This window comes from Chelonia mydas, chromosome 7 (assembly GCF_015237465.2).
Source record: "Chelonia mydas isolate rCheMyd1 chromosome 7, rCheMyd1.pri.v2, whole genome shotgun sequence".
NCBI classification, from domain to species: domain Eukaryota; kingdom Metazoa; phylum Chordata; order Testudines; family Cheloniidae; genus Chelonia; species Chelonia mydas.
The window spans coordinates 108,966,915-108,991,107 of NC_057853.1; the positions used below are offsets into that span (position 1 = coordinate 108,966,915).

The window sequence follows — 24,193 nt, forward strand, 5'->3', positions numbered from 1 at the left end:
AACTATTAAGAAACTGAACAAAAGTAACAATCTGAAAAGGAATGTGATTGGATTATTTAAAGGGAACGTTCCAAAAGACTTGATCCTTAAACAACACAGACTCATGTACTTTCCATCTCATCAGTATTTCTTTTCTTTCCCCTTATGCAAGACACAGCAGTAATGTGTGAACCTGCCTGCAGCAAAGTGTTGTTTAATGTCTGCATAAAAGCTTGAAATAGCCTATACACAAAAGTAAGATAATGGGATAGTGGTTTTGAAGTGTTTATATTTAAGCTAAGTAAATCTTCTCTTGATTAAAGTAGCAATTATCTTAAGAAAATAAATGAAAATTAGCCCTGTGCCAAAAAGTAAAGCTTTTTCACCACAGTGAAAGTTTGATCCTAGAAATGCTGAGTCTTGCCAGCTCTTGTGATTTTGTCACAGTTCATGTGATTCTTGGTGTTTTTTCGTAAAGCTGCAGCTCCCAGAGTCATGTGATTATGTGAGACTCTGATGTTTTGTTTTGGGTTTTTTTAGAAAGTACATTTCTAATCCTTATGGTTGTGGAGGTGACCTTGAAAATATAATCCCAAGTGAAACGGAGAAGCTCAGAAACTAGATGACAAATACAATGCATCCAAGATGCCTCCAGTATTTTTAAGCCAAACATTTTAAAAAGATCTCTCATGATTTTTTTTTAAGACCTTACTTGTGATTTTTGAATAATTGGGTTGACAATTCTGCACTTATGCAAATGAGTAACTTGGAACGCAGTGGGACTACTAATGTGAGAAGTTCTTTGTGGCCATAAGTGTTTGCAGGATGATCAGACCTCAGAATGTTCATTAAGATAAAGGCCCAGATCCTTCAAGTTCTTACCTCCCGCCTTAGCTCAGAGAGTTTTCTGGTGACATCAGAATTCCAGCTTTCATTAAAAGAAATTATATTTCTAATCTTCATGTTGTAAAGAAAAGCATGGAAGCATTACCTAGGTGTAACCAAGACAGTGATGTCTGAAGGCACAGGAGCTGTTAGAGCCTCGAAGGAAGCTGTCTGAGCCCACACCCATCACCAATGCAGATCAAGCTCCCTGCTTGGCTGCGGCCCTGCTGCCCCTTTATGGGGTTTGAGGAACCCTGTGACACTTTCCTCAGGGCACCCAGAACCATGAGCCTCTGTGTTACCCCTCTGCCTCAACAAGGGAGAGCTTTGCTGGAGCTTAGACTGTGTGTCAATTCCCTGCCACGCCACTCTGTCTGCCTCATAAGCAAACCCCTCGATACTCTGCCATCCTTGCCTTGCAGGTAACTATCAGTGAACTCCAGTTCCTCAGGTCCCCAGAGATGTCCAGTCCCTCTCCCTGGATGCTCACACTCAAGTTTGCCTCCAAAGACACAGTGCACACACTAGCCTGTTAGGCTAGCTGAGGACTCACTCTTCTCTTCAATATAAGAGCACTCAGATGGTTTATAGTGAAACAAAGAAGTTTATTTACAAAGAACAGAGATTTAAGTGATACTTAGTAACTATATCTCTCTCTTCTTTCTCTTGCTAACAAAACACACTTTCTAGTGGCTAAATCTTAATCTTAGCAAGTTACAATCTTTGCCTAAGCAGTTTTCTTAGTCACGTCAGGTTACCAGCATCTTCAGCCCTCCAGATTAGAGGATTCAACATTCATAGAATCAAAAGGTGCTGTCCCATTTATCCCCTATGTGATGGATAACTAAAATGTCTTTTTGTTCCTCTTTATATTTCCTTGCCTCAAGAGCCAGGAAGACTTGCTGGGAGTATAGACTCCGTGCCCCAGAGTGCTTATAAATTTCCTCTGCTGCTTGTTAGCATGATTGCTTAGTTTAACTTATATGTAAATATACTTTCATCATCTTCTGCCTGTAATCAAGCCCGTGAGACAGGTAAATCCACAGTCCTTTGTCTTGGGCCAGCATGATTTATGCACTGTCTCTCAAACACATTTTAAGAACATATTCCCAGCACACATACATATCTCAAAGAGAATCATGTATGGATTATGTACATGCAATGTATTCCTGACCAGCACATCACCAGTTTACATATAATACCTTACAAGATATCTTTTGGATACATATTATGACTGTCAAGCTGTCTGGAGTCAATCTCAGGGCAGACTGTCAAGAAGCAAGGCATAAATCCCAAATTGGTAGTGAGTCCTATACATAGATTTCACCAACCAAGTAACAGATGTTAATTCTTCAAGCACTATAACAGTCTAACAATGCAGTGACAGAAAGTCCCCTTGGGTACTCTGGTCTATCTTGCCACCCAAGCAAACTTGCCTTTCTGAGATATGGTCCCTTACACCAAAAATCTCAATATTCCGGTTACTCCCAGTCCCAAAGGACCAGTCACTTATCCTAGGTCAATTGCATCTTAGACCTTACACCAAACACAATGCTTGTAGCCAATCCTATAATAAACTAACTAAATATTTATTAACAAAGAAAAAGAAATGAGTCATTTACAAGGTTAAAGCAGGTAAACATAATGAGTTACAGTTTTAGGTTCCAGAACATCATGGAAGCTGCTGCGATATGCAAGTTTTCTATGTCCTTTAGTGCTAACTCAAGCTTAGCAGTTTGGGGCTCCCTTTCAATCTCCAAATTCCAAGCAGCATAGTGATACAGTTCCTTCTGGCCAGGGATTTTTATTTCCTGCCCCCAGAGTTCAAACTCATGGGACAAGTATTTGCACCTCTCTCCTCTTCATGGGTGTGTGTGGGGCAATCAGCAAAGTCTTTATTTCACAGTGGCTCATTTGGTTTCAGTGGGGCTTCTTGTGTGCGGGACCAGCATTTTACATTTAATTAATGCTCCTTTCCTGTTTGGTTAGTTACCCAGTTACGGAGATGTATAATACGAACACTTGATATAACTTTATACCATGGGATACAGATGTTATAAGTGAGATCAATACATCCAGTATTCTATGAGCATTGAATAAAGTCTAAACACATTTTTATAAAAGTAACATCTGTTTTAACAATGCTAATACGCAGGTGAGCCATACTGGTTTCCAGCTATGCAGTTCTCAGTGTTCACTGAGACCTACGGGCCTTGGCATGAGCTGGCACCTGGTCTGCCAGAGTCAGTGACAAAAGAGGTGGTGTCAGGACTGATATGAGTTACAGGATAATGAGCCCTCTGTCAGACCTGTATGTAGAGGTATGCTTGGGCCCCTGCATTGGATAGCAGTTGGATCTGTTGTTCCACTTTGCTCCCATTTTGCTGAGGGGATTAAAATAATTAAGGTAGTCAGATTTATGCACCTTGAAAGGAAAAGAGCCGAAATTAGTATCCTAGAGAACCTTATGAATATTTATTGTGTAAAAAAAAAAAAAAATTTAAAAAACCAAACCTTAACACTCCAGAAATATTTCAAGGGGTAGATGCTACTCAGTCAATAGACCCTAACCTGCTGATTTTGTTCTGCTGTGTCTGAATGAAAGCTGACATTTTATTGCTGCTTCCCAGCAGGCCTGATCCTGAGAAGAGCAGGGAAGCCGCATCTCCCAATGAGTGCACTGGGCCCAATCCTGCAGGGTGCTGAGCACCAGCCACTCCTATAATGGCACCCAAAGTTGTCACCAGGGCAGCATGAGACAGCCTGGAAAAGGGTGGGGACATTGCAAGTGGCTGTCGAGGGAGGGGTTCTATGATGATGTGGCACTGGTGTGACATAAGCAATAGTCTGTCTTAATATGAACAGTATGGGACAGAGGCCAGACCAAGAAGACTCCCCCTGCACCTTCTTGTATTGCTGCCTGGTTGCCATTCACAGTAGCTGTCTCTAAATTCCCATGTTCCCTTCTCCACACCCTCACTGGGAGGAGGATTCTGAGATGGGAAAGAGGCTGCTGAAGGTATGTCCCCTCACCTGTCCCCTTCCACATCTGTCCTGCCTCTAGTGATATGGGAGAGGTGGGGATGCCACTCAAAGTAGGGAACCAAGGTCAGCAGTAGTAAAAAGGGAACTTTATTTGAACTCCCTGGTTCTGTTGCATTCATTTGTATTTAATACAGTTTTATGCTAAAACATTAATATTTAAATTTACTAAAGTACACTTGCTAGAATTCAAGTTGCTTAATTTTCTCCTTCATTCCTAGTTAATATCTTTCCAAGCATTGGAATATTTTCAGAAGTACTAGCATTTTAGGTATCCCAGTGCTGTCCATTGAGGGGTGGTGAGTTAATAAATTTACATAGGCCTTACCAACAAATTGCAGATTCATGTGGTGTTTGTCCTAAAATACAATACAAAACAAGCACACACGTCTTCCACAGTCAGTATTTGCAGAATCAGATTTGATGATGTGTGTGTTTTGTTTAATTACAGCCGGAAGCACCAAAAGCCTCTGATAGTGCAGTGAAAGAACTAAAGGGAATACTGGTAAGAATGCATGTTTGAATTCTGTTGCTCTCTTTTCGTGGGAGATGAGAGGACTTTTTGAGGATGGATGGATATAAATAGAGCCATAGAGAGAGTTCTCTGACTCCCTCTTTCTTGATATCTGAATAGATAGCTAAAGACCCAGAACTCTTCTCTCTCCATCTGTATTTATTGATATAAATATATAAAAATTTATATCTATAGTTACATATATGTATTTGATTGTCACTAAGTGAAGCAGTCATATTTGATATTTTGCTCAGCTTTAACAAACTGTGCTCAGTTTATTTCTGTTTTGTAATGTAATTACACTGTACATTGTACATGTTCAGTAGCTGCTTCTCCTGAATAAGGTGCTTAAATTGTATTGACTAAGAATCAAATCAGCATAGCTTCTCCTACTTGGCTTCTCTAGTCCTGAGAGTTAAAAGTTGAGGTGTCACTTCAGCACATGCATAGAGTGAAGTCCTATCCTCATTGAAGCCAATGGAAGTTTTGCAATAGATTTCAGTGAGCCCATGGTTTTATCCATAATATGTTAATATTATTGCACACATGCTCAATAGGCAACGTTGCAGTTACTAACAATCAATGCTAGGATTTACATAACCTTTATTAATATATACTATAGTATTGTACAGCAATGGTCCAAAATACTACAGCTGACCGCGTTGCTACTGCAGTGTTAAGGGCCATTACAATGTTATTTTAAAACAGAGAATGATGTTTTATGCCTCCCATCTTTGGCTTACCTGGTTACTCTCTCTTTTAGTCCAGAAGATTTTGAGTTCAAGCCCCGCAGTGTGATGTGCTGAGAAAGGGGAATTTGCAGCAAGGGTGGCAATCTTGGGGTAATATTAAACTGGAGGTAGTTCTGTCCATCTTTGGCAGAAATTATTCTTTAACTGTAAGTTAAAGATCCAGTGGCACCTTTGTGAAGCGACTGGAGGATCACCCTGATGTCCTGGCTAGCGTTCCATCTGTTAGGAGCTAACTTCTGTTGTCCAAGGCTTCGAATCAACTATTGCAGTGTACGTAATGACTATTTCATTTGCTGTCAAGGGCCGGTTCTTCATGACTGAACTCAGTGTGTCCTTTGCCATTGATTTCAATCTGAGCAAGAGGAGACCGATGATCACTGTGCTGTCAGTATCTAGCTCAATGCCTTTTGTAACTCTTCAGGATATTTAGAGTATGAGAGGTGTTATATAAACTAAATTCTAGTCTATTCTTGAGACTAATCATTATGCACAGTCAGATGACAAACATGGGGGTGGATACGGAAGAAATAAATACTTACGTGTTTGTTGTTACTGTGCTAATTGTGCATTCCATGCAGACCTTGGTATAATTGTTATAAACACATTTATATTCATTCTGTAAATTGCAGAGTTCAAGGAAAGCAACTCAGTTATTTGGTTTACTTTTAGGTCTGTAACATTAGTACAATGCTGAGGAATATTACTCATTAATAATACCCCAGCTCAGTTAATTTCGGAATAGCTACAAAGTAAAATATTTTAACTTATTGAGGGAAAAGCTGTTTTGATGGAGTCCTGGAAATAGTGCTGCCTCTGTGACTTATAAGCTGCTGTTTGATTTTCAAATCTAATGCCCCCGTTCATGAGAGTACATGTACAACACTGTATCTTGTATCTCTTCACTGATTACTCTCTGAAGAAATAGACCACTTCTGGAGTCCAGACTTTTCCTGGAAGCCAAGACAATAAGTAACAGTTGCTCATACGTGTTGGAACTCTGTAGGAAGGCAATACCATATCAGAAAATAGTGCCAATGGAGCAATTGATCCATAGAAGACCGTGTATAGGATTGAGCTGAAGATACCAGTGGTGTGCTATCTCAGACCAGCGAGCAACCAACTCAAGGTCCATAAGCTCAACTGGTTAGCAATGAGTTACACCATGCAGAGCCTAGAAACAGATGATATTGGTCATGTTGTCCCAGAGATTAGAGCCAGGTAACTCCACTTCCACAATATTCCCTTGTGGACTCCCGCAAGACTAATTGTCTACCCATGTCTCTTTAAAAGGATACATGATGCCTTTTGGGAGGAATTGTGAGATGCTATAAAGTTATCAACTTCAATGTGAATCTCATGACAATGCGAGACCGGGCTTGTCTGACAACAGGTCCAAGATTTTGCATTCATACAGGAGGATATCTGTATGACCACAGGTCTCAAGGACTTTGTACACTCACTCTTTTGGCCTGGCTTTCTCACAGACACAACTAGAATTAGCAAAGGAGGGAGAAGCCAGAAGAGGAACAAAAGGAAGGTAAAGACAATCAGGAGGAAAAAGAGAGAAGGAATTTGGAAGAGAAGAGAAGAAGGAAATGGGGAACGGGGAGAGTACCCCAAACTCCATCAGAAGGAAGTAGGGAAAAAATTAAGGCCATTGCCGTTGGTGAATTTCTTTTTAACTCTGTGGGAGGCATTGAGATACTACAGTGAGAGGGGTGTAGTTATAAACATCTGGAAAGAATACACTTGTTCTTGTAACCTTATTTCTTGTCACATGTGTGTAATATTGCGAGGAATAAGCTGGATTGCTGTGTTTTAATAATAATTTTTGACAACTAATTCCCACTTAGTAACACAGTTCAGCAGTGAATAAATGCATTTTGCTGCTTTCATTCAAATGAGCTTTACATCCTCATAGGTAAACCTAGTGTATTAGATGATTACTCACAACTCTCCTTGAGTGTATCCACCACTTCTGAGAATCAGGCCCATGTACCATATGAAAGATTCTGTCCGTAAGGAGGTTGTTGGGGTGGTTGTTTTGTTTTTGTTTTTTTATTTTATTTTATTTTAAATATTAGTCTTGAGATTTTTTTTGACATCGCGTTTTGGACCTAGCCTGAGTTGAGCTGGGATACACCGCTGAAAACCTGCTGTGTGGGTCTCTAAATGTGTTTTTTGCAACTGCCAGCAAACGGGCTTTACAAGGCTCACAAACAATGGTGAGGCTCAGAGAGAGCAATAAATACACGTCCTAAATTTTGAGCTCCATTTATAAACATTTAGGGCAATTTTACAGTCAATTTGGTATTTGACAAGGTGGCAGTGTAACTCCTGCCAGACTGGAGGAGCATGCTGAGCATGCTTTGTGCCAGTTAAAATTCCAGTGGCAGCATTTTTAGAGGTTTCGGCTTAGGAAGACTTTTTCTTAGGAGGGCTGTAAAATCAGACCCTGCCTTTTGACCTAAGCCAGAGGCTACAAAAGTGTTAGCCTCAATATGAGGCAGCGATGACGTTGCTCTGTATTCTGTGTATGCTAAAAGGAAGCTGTAACCAGAGATCTGATTCTGCCACCAAAAGAGACAGCCAGGCCTATGAAAATACTTGAGTTTTTAGTGGGCATTGAAGGATTTGTGAGATCAGCATGAGCATAGTGGGTATTTCTTTTGGTAAATTAAATGAACCTGTTGTAACCTTGATTAGTAGGGCAGTTTAGCACACTGATTTGTAAGACACTGTGTGTCACCTATAAATAAACTTCATTTAGAAAAGGTAGCATACTGTAGGAGTCAATTAAATGTGTTTCTTTGGCTTTCAGCTAATAGAGAAGGTTTGTTACTAACAAGATATTCCTCTTGTAAAATCTTGTTAAGATCCTCACAGCTTTAACAGGGGGAGTATTCCAATATTTGTGTAAATAGTTGGGTTTGTTCCGGTAATTATACTTAGCATTTACATAGCGCTTTAGAAATAATCCACCAGATTTACCCACACAGAGCTAGCCTGATTCCTTGCTACAGAGTGGGATTCACCAGGAAAGGGCATTGTTAGCTTGAGGTCAGGTCTTCACGGAGTCTGTTCAGGGGATGTGCTAAATTACCTAGACATAATCTCTCCCTCGCCAGCACTGCCTCATTTTTGGCAAGCCTAGGTCCCTTGCAGGCTTCCCCACAGATGGAATTTTCCACTGCCAGGGGCCTCCTCCTGTGCTGATTATGGGTCAGTAAGCCTCACAAATGCTCTGTAATCATGTTTCTCCCCATTTTACTGATAGGTAAATTGAGGTAGAAAGGTTAAGTGACCTGCCCAGTGTCCCGGAGGGACTCTGTGATAGTAGTAGAATCAGGAGTTCCTGGTTCATAGTGCTTACTGAGCAGAACTGTTACTTACTTAATCTAAACTGGTAACACTTACCATCTCCAATACCTGTTTCACTTGTTTGACCTTATCTACTGTTTTGGAAAAGCCTGTGTTCTGATGACCCTTTGTGTATATTTCTTACTACAGGAAACACTCAACAAATCCACCAGTTCAAGAAGCTTAAAATCTCTTGAAACAGACACAGAGAACAATGAAACTGAGTTAGAAAGAATTTTACGGCGCAGGAAGGTGACAGCCGAGCAAGACAGCAGTAGTAAGTTGGCTCGATCCCTTCATAGTCCTACTGTTGAGTTTCATAGAACTTGCATTAAAGCTATTTAAAGCCAAATTACTCTGTCTTTAAGACCTTTCCAAGTTCACCCAATGTTATTTGGGAGAGCTCTAATTGCTTCCCAACTGATCCACTTTCCCTTAATAGCTTCACTCTGCCATCACGATTTTCTCTAGTATAAGTATCAGGGGGTAGCCATGTTAGTCTGTATCGACAAAAACAACAAGGAGTCGGGTGGCACATTAAAGACTAACAGATTTATTTTGTGTGTCAGTGCTCTCCGCCCACCCTTGTAAACCTTCTGCTCCTGAGTTCAGACAGCATTACTGAAGTCCTTGGACTGACTTTGCTGCTCTGTGCTTCCTGCAAAGGTGTGTTTCATAAACTAATGTAAAATAGGGGAATGATAGCTTACAGCCGCCATCTTGAATTCACTCCCTCTGAAGAACAAGTACTGGTGGCAGCTTTTAATGGTTTTAAAGCTTTGTTCAGATATCCTTTTATAGCAGAAAAGAGAAACATTAACACCTTCAATATACTCACCAGTCCACGCTTCTCAGCTGAGTGAATTCAGACAGCAGCTGGGGTTCTGTAGTTCCTGTGGGACCCTTCGAAATCCTAGGCTTGGCTGCACTGAGCCATGGCATTTTGACGCTGGAGAGAGAGAGAGGCTGATTCTAAATGGAATGCATTTCAGCACTTTCCATGAATTAGAAGCTACTCTTTAAGGAACTGATTTGACCTACCTAATTGACTGGAATTACATTGGGCTGATCTGTGATTCAATACCCATGACAAGCAGGGGTAACAAAAATGCTAAACTCTGTTTGGGTTTTAGGTCCGGCTGGAGTCTTGGCCACATCAGAATCCAAATCCATGCCAGTGTTAGGTTCAGAATCCGGTACTACACAAACAGAATTGAACAAGAAAACTCTGGAGGCAGAATTCAGCTCCAAAACACCTGAGTTGGGCGAAGGGTCTCTTCAAATGAAGGAAAGCGCAAGTTCTAAGGTTACATTTCAGTAAGTAATGCTATTTATGGACATCCAGTCAGATGTTAATGCCAAACCTATCTCACTGGTGTATATTTATGCCATTTACATCACTTTGTTAATCAGGAAAAAGTGCAATATGTAACTGTTCATACAAGTTATCACTCAGTCCCGCTTGGAGATTGAACTCTCCATTATAACAAGGCTCTTGTCGCCCTAGAGTCAATGAGTCTACTGCCCAGAGATATTCAGGATCTCTCACTACAAAAAGATAGTGGGACTTTTGGAGGAATACTTGAGGTATTCTCCCCATTCTCAATAAAGAAGAGGGGATATAGGTGGGCAGTGTATTCTTGGTTTTAAAAAACAGCCAGTTTGTAAATCCAACATTAGTGTTAAATAAACCTGACCAATTGAAAAGTGTTTCTTTTGGTTTTTGCCCCCTGTGGACGAAAAGGAATGCACATTTTCACAATCTCAAAATAACATTTAACAGCAGGAAATGGAAATGTCGAACTATCCGGAAGTCACAGGATTTAGATGCTGAAAGAAAATGTAGAATCAGATACTATTTTGGCACAACAGACAGAGGATTCTTTTGGTACAACAGATTGAAGCTTCAAAGTTCCATTTAAGGATCAAAGAGTTAATCCTGCTTCAGAAATATACATTTCAGACAGATCCGGTTGAGGATCAGTTTGTTTTATAACAATGCAAACTTTTTTTGAAATTAGTCTGCAGATTTGCTTTAGTTCTCTTGCCAGGATGTTTGTCAGGTAGTCTGTCACTTAAAGAAAAAGGAAATAGGTGAGACAAATCAGATCAGCAGAATATTATAATCATGGTTAATTAAACCTCTGATTTCCTGTTCCATCAGTAGAAAAAGAACACCTATTCTCGTAGGTCTCCATTGCTTAGTTCAAAGGGGAGAATCGGGACAAATGAACTGGAAATTCAATTCAGATATATTTTTTGTGAACTGATATTTGCTTTATTCTCTTGTTGGTGCTTTCATCTCTCTCTGTGTCTCTCTCTTTGTTTTGTTTTTATTTAATGAAAGACCTTATATCCTTTCTGTGCCTTATAGTTTTATTTAATCCCAATTGAATTTTAAAAGCAAATATCTCTCTCCAATCAGGTGTCTTCCTCCACTGAAATATATTCAATAAGAGTCCTTAAAAGAAATATGATCTATACTTACTCTTTATCTTTCTGATTTTAAATTTGTTTAACAATTAATTTGACCTCCACAATGTAGCTGTGTGGTTTTGTTTTTTTTTAACCAATACCCTGATACAGAGGCAATTCGGCAGAGGTGAGTTTGTTTCTGAGAAACACCGCATTGTTAGCCTATAGATATTTACCATTTTGAACAGATAACCTTAATCAGAAAATTCTGCGACTCTTACCACTTTTTGTCTACCTTTTATTCCACCAAACTAAGTGGAAATTACATTTGCAAGAAAGGAAATGAAATAATTGCAGGCCCAAGGTCTTGCAGAATGCGTGGTGAATTGACAGTGAAAAGGATCTTGTGTTGACAGTCACAGTTGTTACGTGCTATAAAAGCATATGTGAAGCTTAATTTATTTTGCAGCTTGCCTATTCTGTGGGAACCTAAAAGACACATTTAATTTTAGTCTCTCTGTTAATGCACCAATACAAATGCTGTGGGCCAGGTTCTCTAGTGAGGTATGCTGTTCCATTGGTGTAAACTGGCCTGACTAGGGGGAACCATCCCAAAGCTATTGTCAAGCAGGATCCTCCAATGGAATACAGATGGTGTAGGGACTTTGGTGCCGTTTCCCTGGGAAAAGGCTGCTGGGCTGGGAGGGAAAAGAAGACCTGGCCAGGGTGCCTTGCATCATATTGATACCTAACTGCATTTTTGGTCAGTTGGGGTTGTTTGAAGCCAGGATTCACTGGAGCAGCCCCTAGGCCAGGGGTCGGCAACCTTTGGCACGCAGCCCATCAGGGGAATCCGCTGGCAGGCCGGGACGGTTTGTTTACTTCGGCCAATCGCAGCTCCCACTGGCCGCGGTTCGCCATTCCAGGCCAATGGGGGTCGTAGGAAGCAGCGGCCAGCACATCCCTTGGCCCGCGCTGCTTCCTGCAGCCCCCATTGGCCTGGAACGGCGAACCACAGCCAGTGGGAGCTGCGATTGGCCGAACCTGCGGATGCTGCAGGTAAACAAACCGTCCCAGCCCACCGGCAAAGTTTTCTGACTGGCCTCATGCCAAAGGTTGCCGATCCCTGCCCTAGGCACTAATGTATGTTGCTTTGGAAGGAGGACTGAAGTCAGGGCAAAATCATTTTGCTGAACACAGCTGACAACTTGAAACTGTAATTAAGCAGCATCCTAGATTTACTTCATGGTTAACCAGGCTGGTAAGAAACATACAACACTCTGCTTTGACCAGACACCTAAGCAAGAGGTACAAGCAAATTATTAACTGTCCTTCTTCCCGCCCAAGATAAGGGGCTTTATCCATCTCATTACCATTTACATTTCTTTAAACCCTGACAAAGGTTTGACCTTTATTATTGTTTTCAGTGGTTTGTCAGACCACTGACAGTGCACCCTGCCATGCAAGAGTACAGGTTCCCTAATTACAGGAACTCTTTTCCCATGTAATCTGTTTTTCTTTGGTTTGCTCTAACTTTAAATGTAAAGATCTACAGCATCCCTATTGAAAAAATCAAGTAAATAGTCCTGCATGATGTATTGCTTTTTGCTTTATTGTCAGTCTTCTGTAGCCCATCGTCTGAGTGGTGTGTAAAGAATGTTAGCTAATATTAAACGCCCAATTCTGCAACATTTACTCATGTTGAGTAGCTTTCACTCATGTGAGTAGTCCCATTGAAGAAGGGGATCATGTAGTCAGTGAAGGCCCAACTTTGCAATCCAAATACATGAATAATTTACTGACACTAGTAGACTCACGCCTCACCGGTCTCAATGGGAGTTTTGCCATTGACTTCAGTGCGGCCAGAATTTCACCCATTGGCTTAAATGGAACTAAACACATGAATAAAATTTCTTGTTTATAAGTGCTTACAAGATAGTGACTTAAATAAAGTAATTGGAGTACTCACATACATGTAAGCGCTCCACAGTCTGAGCCAGGATTCTAGAACTGGGCCTCATGCGAGTAGATGCAAGTCAGTTCTAAAACATCCCTGTAAACAGACTAACTGATCATATTTCAGAATTTGGAAAAATTAGTTCCGAGGACAATGCTTTGTTTTTGACTATCAGTCCAGTGATTTCAATACAACAGGTTAATAAATTGAAGGCTAGAAGCTGTTAATAAGCTGGTGTGGAATCGGGAGCCGGGGGGTGGGGAGGAGAGGCACAGGAAGGAATGGGTCACAAACAGAAACTGTGGGCCTTAGCTCAACTTTAAGACGACTCCCCATACAACTGTCCTCCCAAACATTTATCCCAGCAGGAGTCTTAATTTAATGGCAATTCCTCAAGAGAGACTAGTTAATGCTTTGTTCGGTTGGAAGCCAAGGGAGTTCCCATGGCTCCTGTGGTGTGTACACATAGAAAGGAAAGGTGTGCCTCGCTCTTCCTTTTTTTTCCTCCCCTCCCCCACTTAGTAAACATTTGTTTCCAGGCAGTAGATGACTCAGTTAACAGAATGAACTACACAGAGGGGAAGGCTTAATCTGATGATTTTATACAATTAAAGGATTTGTTCTCCTCCTCTCAGCTGTAATCTTAGTACCACTGAATTGTCTACTGACACTGCAGGAAACAGGTCGGCCTCAGCAAGACACAACTACAAAGGTTTTCCGTATGCAGGTTGAACATGGACAATTAAGCTTGAAGAACAAAATGAGGAGGACAATGGGATGTTCTGGAAGTTGAGAATCTTCTTATTTTTAACAAATAGTTTTAAAAGTAGCTGACATAGATTCTCTCTCTCGTGTGTGTGTGTGTGTGTGTGTGTGTGTGTGTGTATAAAATGTATAAAAATACCCTAAATTATAGTGCAGATAGTTGACACTGAAACGATATTCAAAACCATTCCGTTTCAGTGACTTTCACTGATTATTCAAGTACATGCTATGGCAGGCATAAAAGTGACAATGGTTTTTAGAAAAAGAAAAGGAGTACTTGTGGCACCTTAGAGACTAACCAATTTATCTGAGCATAAGCTTTCGTGAGCTACAGCTCACTTCATCGGATGCATTGGTTAGTCTCTAAGGTGCCACAAGTACTCCTTTTCTTTTTGCGAATACAGACTAATACGGCTGTTACTCTGAAACCAATGGTTTTTAGGTGGTTTGATAGTCCAGCCCACTGACTATGGAGTATTTCTAAAAATTCAGTTCTGTTGAGCATTAAATTCCTTGTAGCTAACTACTACCTGCCTAGGCTTAGGAAAGAACTTCCAACATGGGCAAGGTATTCTATGATTGTCTGTTATAAGATTTCTTTCTCCTGGTATTGGCAACTGTCAGAGATAGGAAAAAGAAATAGCTGGACCACTGTTCTAATCCACTGTGGCAATTTCTTCATTCCCGAAACTCACATTTGAAAAGAACTAGAGTGTAAAGAAGGTTTTGTGAAAATTCATTATCTCTATGTACTAATATAACAGGTGTTTGCCTTTAGTCCTTTGAATTTTATTCACTTCTCTGCTACAGATTCTGAAATGTTCTCATATGTATTTCTGCAGCACTTGCTGTGTTAATGCTCTAAGGGTTAATTTACTCTCAGGCTGATGTCTGCCACACTTCTGTAGAGGGCCACAGTTGGCCTGTGCTTCCCTAAATAGCCTGGTGCAGAAGAGGGTCACTGAAGGTGGGTACGGAGACAGGTTACTGATCTGTGATTTGGCCCAAATCCATGGTTTAGGGAGTTGTAAAGGGCACATAGGTTGGACTAGTAGCCTGTGGAAAGTTGCATTGCAGCCTTGTGACCTGCCTGTGGATTAAGGGAGATAAATGTCACAAACACTGACCCCGTGTTCAGTTCTGTGCATACAGCCCATTTCCTTAAGTTTTGTAGTACAGGAGTGAATTTCACCTTAGTTTCTGGGAGAGGTTGTAGGAAAGTTTTTCTTAGGCCTGGTCTACACTGGGGAGGGAGTCGATGTAAGGTACGCAATTTCACCTAAGAGAATAGCGTAGCTGAAGTCGACATATCTTAGGTCGACTTACCTCGCGTCCTCACGGCTTGGGGTTGACTGCTGCCGCTCCCCGTCAACTCCGCTTCCGCCTCTTGCCGCAGTGGATTACAGGAGTCGACGGCAGAGCGATCGGGGATCGATTTATCGTGTCTACATTAGACGCGATAAATCAATCCCCGATAGATCGATCACTATCCGCCAATCCGGCGGGTAGTGTAGACATACCCTTAGTAGACAAAGATATGACAAACCAAGTCTCAGGCCTGGTCTATACTGGGCGGGAGGGAGGATCGATCTAAGTGACACAACTTTAGCTATGTGAATAACGTAGCTGAAGTCGACGTACTTAGATCTACTCACCGCGGTGTCTTCACTGCGGTGAGTCAACTGCTGACGCTCCCCCGTTGACTCTGCCTGCGTCTCTCACCCTGGTGGAGCACCGAAGTCGACGGGAGAGCACTCGGGTCGATTTGTCGCTTCTAGACTAGATGCAATAAATCGACCCCTGCTGGATCGATCTCTGCCCGCCAATCCGGCGGGTAGTATAGACATACCCTTAGAGACAAGCTCTGAGTAGCTGGAAATTTTCTCTCTTTCGCTAACAGAAATTGGTCCGATAAAACGTATTGCCTCACCCAGCTTGTCTCTCAGGCCCGACACAGCTACAACAGCGCTCAAACCTGAACCTGAGTCGCAGGTTTGGTTTCTAGGTAGCGTAAGCTGCAGTGTCCCACAATATGATGTTAATCTAGTCCCAACTTTCATAAAGCTTCAAACCATATTTAGTTTTGGATGAGGACAACACTCTTTTCAGGGGATTTTGCTTCGATATGGTAAATTAATAGGGAAGTCCTGAAAGGATAGGTTTCAGAGTGGTAGCCGTGTTAGTCTGTATCAGCAGAAAGAAGAAGGAGTCCTTATGGCACTTTAGAGACTAAATTTATTAGTCTTTAGGGTGCCACAAGGACTCCTGGTTCTTGCTCCTGAAATCATAGTTAGCGTAGAATTGTGTTAATGTCGTCAAACTGTGGGATCGAAACATGAATGTTTCAACCGTGTTTTTTCACTCTCTTAATGTTGTCCTTTTGGGCTTGTGCTTTTGCAAATGATCAGGACTCTGTCCAGACATGTATTTAGGAATCTTTAGCTTTTAATGTCTATAACAAAATGATGTAATTAACAGAAAACCAGATTTTAATAATCTTAAAGTTTCAATGCAAACCAGTGACGAAAAGGAAAATCCACATCAGAGTTGACGGAACTGGTCCTCAGTTTGCCCTGTTATACTGCAGCTGCCCCCAAGCTCAGAATTACTGCAAAAGCAACAGTGGCACTATTTCTCCGATTGACAGTCAGGCATAACTCTTTGTTTTGTTGCTTTTGTTGGCTTGTGTCACGGTGTTAATGTGGGTATTTTTGTGTTAAAATTACAAGCACTCCTGCTCGAAACTGCAGGGGAGCTGACACATTAGACTGCCAGTTATATTACCGTTTATCATGTAAAGATGTATTTAGGTTTCATATAATAGATTAGAAACATTTAGTCGCTTTGAAAAATGTAATGTGTGTGGATTTCCGCACTATTCTGTTGTAAATATGAACTCGGAGAATATTTCAGTCTTCAACACATATTTGCACAACTAATAATTTGAGTTTGACATCCAAAATAAAATTCTGAATGGAAAGATGCTTTGTGTAGAGCTGGAAGTAAATATCTGAGTCAGTTGGATTTGTAGTTATATATTTTTTAAAGGCAGTTAACCATATTATGCACTAATTGCTCTCCCAACCTTTATTTGTGGCAATAAAAGTTGATTTTTTTTTTTTTTTTGACAAAGCGTGGAATTTTCTTTGCTTTTTAAAAATGACTTTATATTTACTCTTGGGCTGAAACTATATCATTCCAAATTTCAGCTGTATTTGAACTGTTACGAGTGAGATATATAAATGGGATTTATAATTTAAACAATAACACTCCCTAGCAGCAGTCCTGACAAACTGGTGTAGCTGTGTAAAGGACTTGACGAAGGAAATACTAGTAAAATGAATTGTGAATAGTCCTTCTTTTACACTAGAAAATATAACACTGGACTTAATCACTGGATTTCTCCATTAAACTATTTTATATCGACAGATTTAAATCTTTCATTTTTCTGTCCTTGAAGGTGGTAAATATGATTGCAGTTTTATCCATTTTTATTGTAAGTGAAACAGACTTCAGAGTGTTTGGCTGTGCATCAGTTGTTGGATGGCTGCCACGCACTAATGCAGACTCCCTGCTGTGAGCCCAGTGCAGAATTATACTTTGATTCACCAGATTGTATTAAATAGTCCAGCTGTTGAGATTTGAAAGATAGTTACCTCCGAAGTGAAATAAAAATGAACGTGGCATTTATGGCTTTGACCATTTTTATAGTGTTGGGCAATCAGCTTTTCAGACGTAGCACTTTCTAAAATAACCCTCTTGTAGTTACACTGGTCTGAAAAGTTTCATTCACTGTAATGTTCAAAATATCCCACCTTATATTTTCAGCAAAAATAAGCTTGAGTGAGGCATCATTTGCATAAAATAAGCAGCATTTTCCTTCTTAATTTTGTGTGTTTTGACTGTATTCAAGTGAGTCTGCAACTGTATCTATTAGTGCCAATTTCAGAATTAATTAACTTGTACTGAAGCTCTTATGTTAGACATGATGCTTGTGAAGGTTGCTTGAACGTGGAATTTCACTAAATACAAACAACCATGTGCCGTTTGAAATGTAAATGCAAAACATTCGTCTCTTGCATAAACCAGATGAGAAATTTCACTCTTAGGGTGTAGAATACAAACCTTCAGTACAACTTGCCATTTCTGTGACTTTACTTGCATCAGTTCAGGTTGCAGAATTTACTATCTCCCTGTCTGTCCGATAGGAGCCCATGAAATCTCATCGCTTGAGTTTGTTGCTGAACCAGGTGTCCTCTCTCCCTGTTGTCTTTCTGTCTCAGACAGTCACATGAGAGGGCAGCTCATAACAGATGGAACCATCACGTTCACTTCTTTTCCTTCTGTAGATTCTAGTTTTTCCTTTCAATACTCAAGTTCACTTACTGGCAGCTTGGAGCTGCATTGCTGATTGTGTTGGAGATAGACAAAAAATGGCTCCAGGCAAGCATGTGCAGCTGAACCCAGCAGTCATGTGTAGTTAGCTCTTCCATGAGAGCAGAGCCACCAACTTGTTGGTGAATCTAGGGGTTATCTACATTAGGGATTTTTGCACTGATGTAGTTCATCTGCCCATGTTTACCTAGTCACAGGGATGTAGCTGCCCCAAGTAGACCCCTTTTGTAGTCTCATTTAGGCGAAGTCATACCAGTGCTAGCCCTATTCTACACTGGTGCAGTTATCTACACTAGGGGGTTGCACACTTGTAACTTCACTAGTAGAAAACTCCCTAAAGTAGTCAAGTCCTTTCAGTTTGCTTTGTGGTGGTCTTCCTAGGCAAGCACCCACAATATTCTTCTTCCTGTGACAATCTCCCCACAGCAAAGAATCAGAGTATTAGCCTATCTCAAAAAGTGTAGAATCTGGGCCCATTACCCTCTGCATGTTAGTGAATCTCATGGCTGGATTGTCAGAAGTGCTCTTCATTGAGAATGATGCAGAGTGGTGAGCACAATTTGAATATCTGACCATCTCAGTCTACCTCTGTAGCATGTGGCAGAGTTTAGGACATTTAGGCTGTGTTCATCCTCTTTGAGGAGGCAGAATGCAGTTGTGGACAAGAGGCCACGTTCTCCCTACTTCACTACAGGATTATGGTGTGAAAATCCCGAGTTTTATTTACTGCCACCTCCCTGACTGACATGTAGAACCTAAAACCTGGGGTCCAGCTATGAGCTGATGTAGAGAGATCACAGAAAAGAGAATGTCACTTAAAAATGACGTTCTCCTTCATAGTCTGAAAGCCCTTGTTTGCTGCTGTATAACTTAAATTTTCCTAGTTCACTTCTTAAATTCATAGTGTATTTAGTATATTAACTGATTATTATACTTGTCTGTCATTGTCGGTACAATGCAACTATCCTGGTCATCCATGCTGCTAATAATTTAAATACATTTCTGCTCACTTTTGTTCCAAAAATGTGATAAAGAAACCTTTTATCTGTGTATTTATTTATTCTACTTTTCTTCCCAGGTCACCTAGTTACTTGGGATTTGCAAGAAAATCTATTAGCCGAGAAAATCAAACGGAATCGATTGTAGTTTTAGATCCTGTTTCCACCAGTGAAGCACAAACCAAAGACCAGATGCTTGAAAAAATCATAAATCAACACAAGATGAAAGAAGAAAAAAATAAACAATTATATAAAGAAACTACTGTTGATAAAGCAAAAGATTCAGACAGCTCTAACTGCTAATTGTTATGCTAAAAGGCTGAGATTTTTGGAAGTCCTTCTCAGTAAGTGTAAATTGCTTAGGTGAATTGGCAAGGGCTATATTCTGCACTCAGAACTATATTCAGTAATAGCTTACTGAAATGGCCTATTGTATGCAGTTTTGGTATATGCATTAGCAGGTTACATAACTATATACAACTCAAAATCCCTTTTTGTTTGGGTCCCGTATGTGTATTTTCCTAGATAATAGGTTACCCACAATATTATTTTTTAATTTTATCAAAAAAATCCCACTTTTTTTGTGTGTGTGTTAGCTGGACACTTTGTAAAAGCCAATAAGGGACTGATCCAAAGCCCACTAAAGTCAGTGGAAAGGCCTCCCTCTGATTTCAGTGGGCTTTGGATCAGGCCCTAAGTAGGTAATCACAAAGAAGTACCTTTCCTCATTTAGACTGGGTAATATCAATAAAAATCAGTTTGAGACACTGCCTTAAAAATGTTTTGATTCCTGTTTAATACAGGGCTTCTACTGATCTCCTCCTCACTAACATCTCCACACAAGCTATTTTAAATCATTTCAAAGCACAAACGTGAAATGGTCTCTCCAGTAAACAGTTGACACGAGCAGTGAAAACAGGCAGTGCAGTTTGCCAGTTTGGTACCAGGAGTTTTGGTAACTGTTTCTAAATTTAGAGTGTTAAACTGATGCTTCCTTAGCCTGTGGGAATTGAAACTCTGTTAAGTTCTGATCCCACTTCCATTGAAATGAATGGAAAGACTCCTATTGATTTCAGTGGAGTGAGGTCCTCAATATAGAGTGGGAATAGGAAAATAATGAACAAGGCCCAATCCTGAAAAGCTGTGCCTATGAGGACATTTCCACTCCCCCTTTACTGGATCACAGTGTGAAAATACATTCCTGCACATCATTAGACATGTAAATAATCCTTATGCATAGAAGTCCATTGTAGTCTGGCTTTAATGAGCCAACTCCCGCTGAAGTAAATGTAAATCCTTTTGAGTTGAAGATGAAGGATGGGCCTCTGTTAATGCACTGGGTTGGGACTTAGGAGATCTGGATTCTGTTCCCAGCTCTGACACAACTTCCTATATGTTGTTGAGCAAATCACTTAATTTTTCTGGGCCTCAGTTCCCCGTCTTGTTCTCCCAACTTTTGTCCATCTTGTCTGTTTGGATTGTAAACTCTTCAGGGCACAGACAGCACCCAGCACAGTGGGGATCTGAAGTTGGTTGGAGCCTCTTGGGGCTACTGTAATAAATAATAAATTTTACTGGACTCCTGTGAGTAAATGTATACAGGATTGGGCCTCTCTGTCAATCTTGCAATTGATCTTCACTCAGAGCTCCCATTGACTTCAAGAGCAGGTCCAGTATTACTAACACACAAACTTACAACATGATCCTTGTAAGCCTTATACTGTGGTGGCATGAGTTGTGTTATCATGTGATGACACAAGTACCACATTTTATCAAGGCCCTTCTCTCCCATGAAGATAGAGCTACAGGTATATAACTTACTCTTCACTACCAATCCCCATTCCATAGACATTTTTAAAAATCAGCACAATATTTCACTCTACTTGTCGACTACATTGAACAAACAAATGTAATCAGGGATTTATTTTTTAACTTAAACTGAAGATTGGTGTTACTGATGTTGAGTGGTAATATACCTGAATGCACTATTGGAGTTTTTTTTTTTTAATGCCCATAAGAAACAGTGATAGTATTTTAACTATTGAAAAGGATGAATGTGTTCAGTTTGTTAGCTTGGCTTTGCATGGGGCTGTCTGGTGCTTCTCTTTTAGAAAGAAAATGATAGTCATAAATGTGGTAGTTGTGCTTTTTTTTTTTTTTTTTGGCATGTTTGCTAAGCAAATCTTGGGGTTGATCTAATTAGTTAACTCAATGTATTTCCTAAATTTGGGGAAATTTGTCACTTTATTGTAGATCTACATTTCTGTGGGTTTTTTAGTAGTTAATTTTACACTTAGGTATCTGTTTGCTTACACTGAATTTAAAATGTAAAATTTTATAAATGTATTTTTCCTCAAATTATTACTACTGCTGTATATGTTAACCGCAAGCTATCCTAAAACAGAAGGTTTTTTTTAAAAATACTTCTTTTTATGTAAACTATTTCTGTTACACTGATATAAATTATTTATCTTTTCACTGTTGCTTATTAAAAAATCTTACTGACAATTTCCCAAACACTGTGAAATCTTGATATTGTTATTCCTTACTTGAAAATGGGGTAACCTCTTCTACCTGTGCAAAGTGCAGCTCTTTTTGTCTACACTTGGGGTTTACACTGATGTAACTGGCCATCAGTTGCTCAAATCAGGACAAAATTCCTGATGTACACCAGGCTGATGAGAGGTGTTGAGGATGTGTTGTGTGATGAAATAGCATAACAGTCAAGTTTCTTTGTTTTCATAAAATGTTTGCTTATTACTTGTCCATAGTTTGTTGTTCTTATATATAAACCTTAAGGATCATTTTAAAATGGATAGACTGTTATTGTTTAAAAAGTAAATATAGTTATGCAGAGTTGGGAGAAAATAATGCTGTTAAAACATCCAGTACTCCAAAATCTTGTTTTGCAGATGATGGGTAAGATTTTCAAAAACTTCTCCCTACTGGCCTAACTCTGTTTTTACTAAAGTCAGTGGGAGCAGAGATAGGTCAGTGTGGAGCAGTTTTTGAAAATCCCACACAAAGTATCTTCAGGTAAGTGTTATAGAATATCTAAAATAAGAAATGACTTACTGTGTAGGATTATTTTGTGTTACAAATTTACCCTGGCTAAAATATATACAAAGAAATATAAACACCTATTTTAGTAGTGCAGTGTCTTATAGCAGAATTATAGAGACAGGGTGAGTGGGAAGTAATATCTTTTATTATACCAACTTCTGTTGGTAAGAGAGACACGCTTTTGAGCTTACACAGAGCTCTTCTCGGTCTGGGAAAGTACTCAGAGTGTCCCAGCTAAATACAAGGTGTAGCAGATACAGCAGAATTAGAGACTAATAAAACATGCACAGGTACAAAAACTATCAAAATAGGATGCGTTTGAGTGAAAACAAAGTAATGCTGAACTTCAGGGATTTAAAAATAGTTTATTGTTAGGTAGATGTAACGGTAGAATTAATGGCAATCAAACAACTGAAGTTTGGTTCACTGACAATTCACTAGAGCTCTCGCCTTATTGCATTGGCACAAGGGGGAACCCCTTGCAACCATGTGGAAACTTAAGTAGGGTTCCACGCAAGCACATGATTAACCTCCTCACAGACCTAATGGCATCATCAGAACCTAAAACTCAAAATTTAGGATCCAATCCTGTGTGGTGCTGAGCACCTTCAACTCCTATTAACTTTAATGAGAGCTGAGGATGCTCAGCACCTTGATGGACTAGACCTTTGATATCAACTTAGTGCCAAACTGTCATTAAGGAAATATTGATGGGTCCATCTTGGTAGCCTCGTTGAGATGCAGTGTACTACCATGTAAGGAAACAGGATTTTGGTCCCGGGCCAGCAGAGGCTGAGAATGCTGTGAAGGCCACGAGTCCTGCTCTATGGGAGGGAGTGCATTGAGAAGCTCTTCCGCTGTTTGTGCCTCTTCAGCAAAATCAACAAATTCATGGTTTTCTCCTGAACCTGCAATGGAAGAAAAGTTCCTTGATTGTTCTAAACAAATTTGCAGACACTACACTAGATTTAAGAAATATAATCCCAAATGATGCATGTATTATGATTAATTTACATAAGTACTGCATACTAAAATACTGATGAGCCAGTTAAGTTCATACTGCTGTAGTTATGTGCCCTGTCACTTGAAATGCACCTAAGAAAGGTTGTGCTGCACATGCATATTCAGCTAAGTCTCTTTCCTAGTAAAATGGACATGGTGAACTTATATGTGGGCTATTATATTACTATACTGCTGTTAGTTGTTACAGTTTTTACATATGTGTAAAGTAAACTGATTTCATAGATTTTTTTTTTTTCATAGTCCTAGCCAAGACCAATGCAAAAAATGGTGGTGGTAGGGAAAGTAAGTAGTGTGTGTGTGTGTGTGTGTGTGTATATATATATATATATATATATATATATATGTGTATATATATATATGTATGTAATCTGAAGTGTTAATAATAGGTAAACATTTTATTTACCAAAAAAAAAAATTAAACTGGCTGTGTTCCTTTAGCTGCCTCACCCTCTGAATTGAACATAAGGAAGGCTATTACACTTGTATAGAACATGTAGAATACATGGTTGTTGACAGTTATACATATCTTAGACTATAAGAAAAATCTAGAGTTAGTGTAAGTATAAAAGAATGAAAATATATTACATGCTACACATGTGAATATAAAGTTGTGTGAAAAAAATCTGAGATATGCAAGAAATAATACGCTATCAAAGTGTTAAAGATTTTGGGCTTTTATTCTCTCACTTACACAGGTAAAAATCCAGAGTGACTCCACTGAAGTTAGTGAAGTTATACCAGCATAAAACTGGAGTGAGAGAAGATGTAGGCCATGTCATTCATCCTGGTACATATAAGGAGCACAGGTTTCAGAGTAGCAGCCGTGTTAGTCTGTATCCGTAAAAAGAAAAGGAGTACTCGCAGCACCTTAGAGACTAACAAATTTATTAGAGCATAAGCTTTCGTGAGCTACAGCTCACTTCATCAGATGCTTCCGCTGTAGCTCACAAAAGCTTATGCTCTAATAAATTTGTTAGTCTCTAAGGTGCCACAAGTACTCCTGTTCTTTATAAGGAGCACAGCTAACGTTGCACATGCATCCTTA

General features: G+C 39.9%; 2 protein-coding genes across 4 annotated transcripts in view; one reads left to right on the top strand and one right to left on the bottom strand.

The window, feature by feature from the left end:
- The window catches only part of SHTN1 (shootin 1), a 93,655-nt gene extending 72,083 nt beyond the window's left edge, over positions 1-21,572 (top strand). For 2 of the 3 annotated variants that reach the window (XM_037904933.2, XM_043551619.1), the window contains 4 exons: positions 4,358-4,411; positions 8,683-8,809; positions 9,666-9,849; positions 19,143-21,572. In XM_037904933.2, the coding sequence (XP_037760861.1) occupies positions 4,358-4,411; positions 8,683-8,809; positions 9,666-9,849; positions 19,143-19,365 (588 nt within the window). In that variant the 3' untranslated portion in view covers positions 19,366-21,572. Of the gene's footprint in view, positions 1-4,357; positions 4,412-5,183; positions 5,272-8,682; positions 8,810-9,665; positions 9,850-19,142 lie in introns of those variants that run through there. The other variant, XM_043551620.1, reaches the window with a different exon arrangement.
- A 685-nt stretch (positions 21,573-22,257) lies between these two features.
- Positions 22,258-24,193, bottom strand: part of ENO4 (enolase 4) — a 31,705-nt gene continuing 29,769 nt past the window's right edge. Inside the window, exon 13 of the mRNA XM_007056319.4 lies at positions 22,258-23,033. Within this exon, the coding sequence (XP_007056381.2) occupies positions 22,822-23,033 (212 nt within the window). The 3' untranslated portion in view covers positions 22,258-22,821. The remainder of the gene's footprint in view (positions 23,034-24,193) is intronic.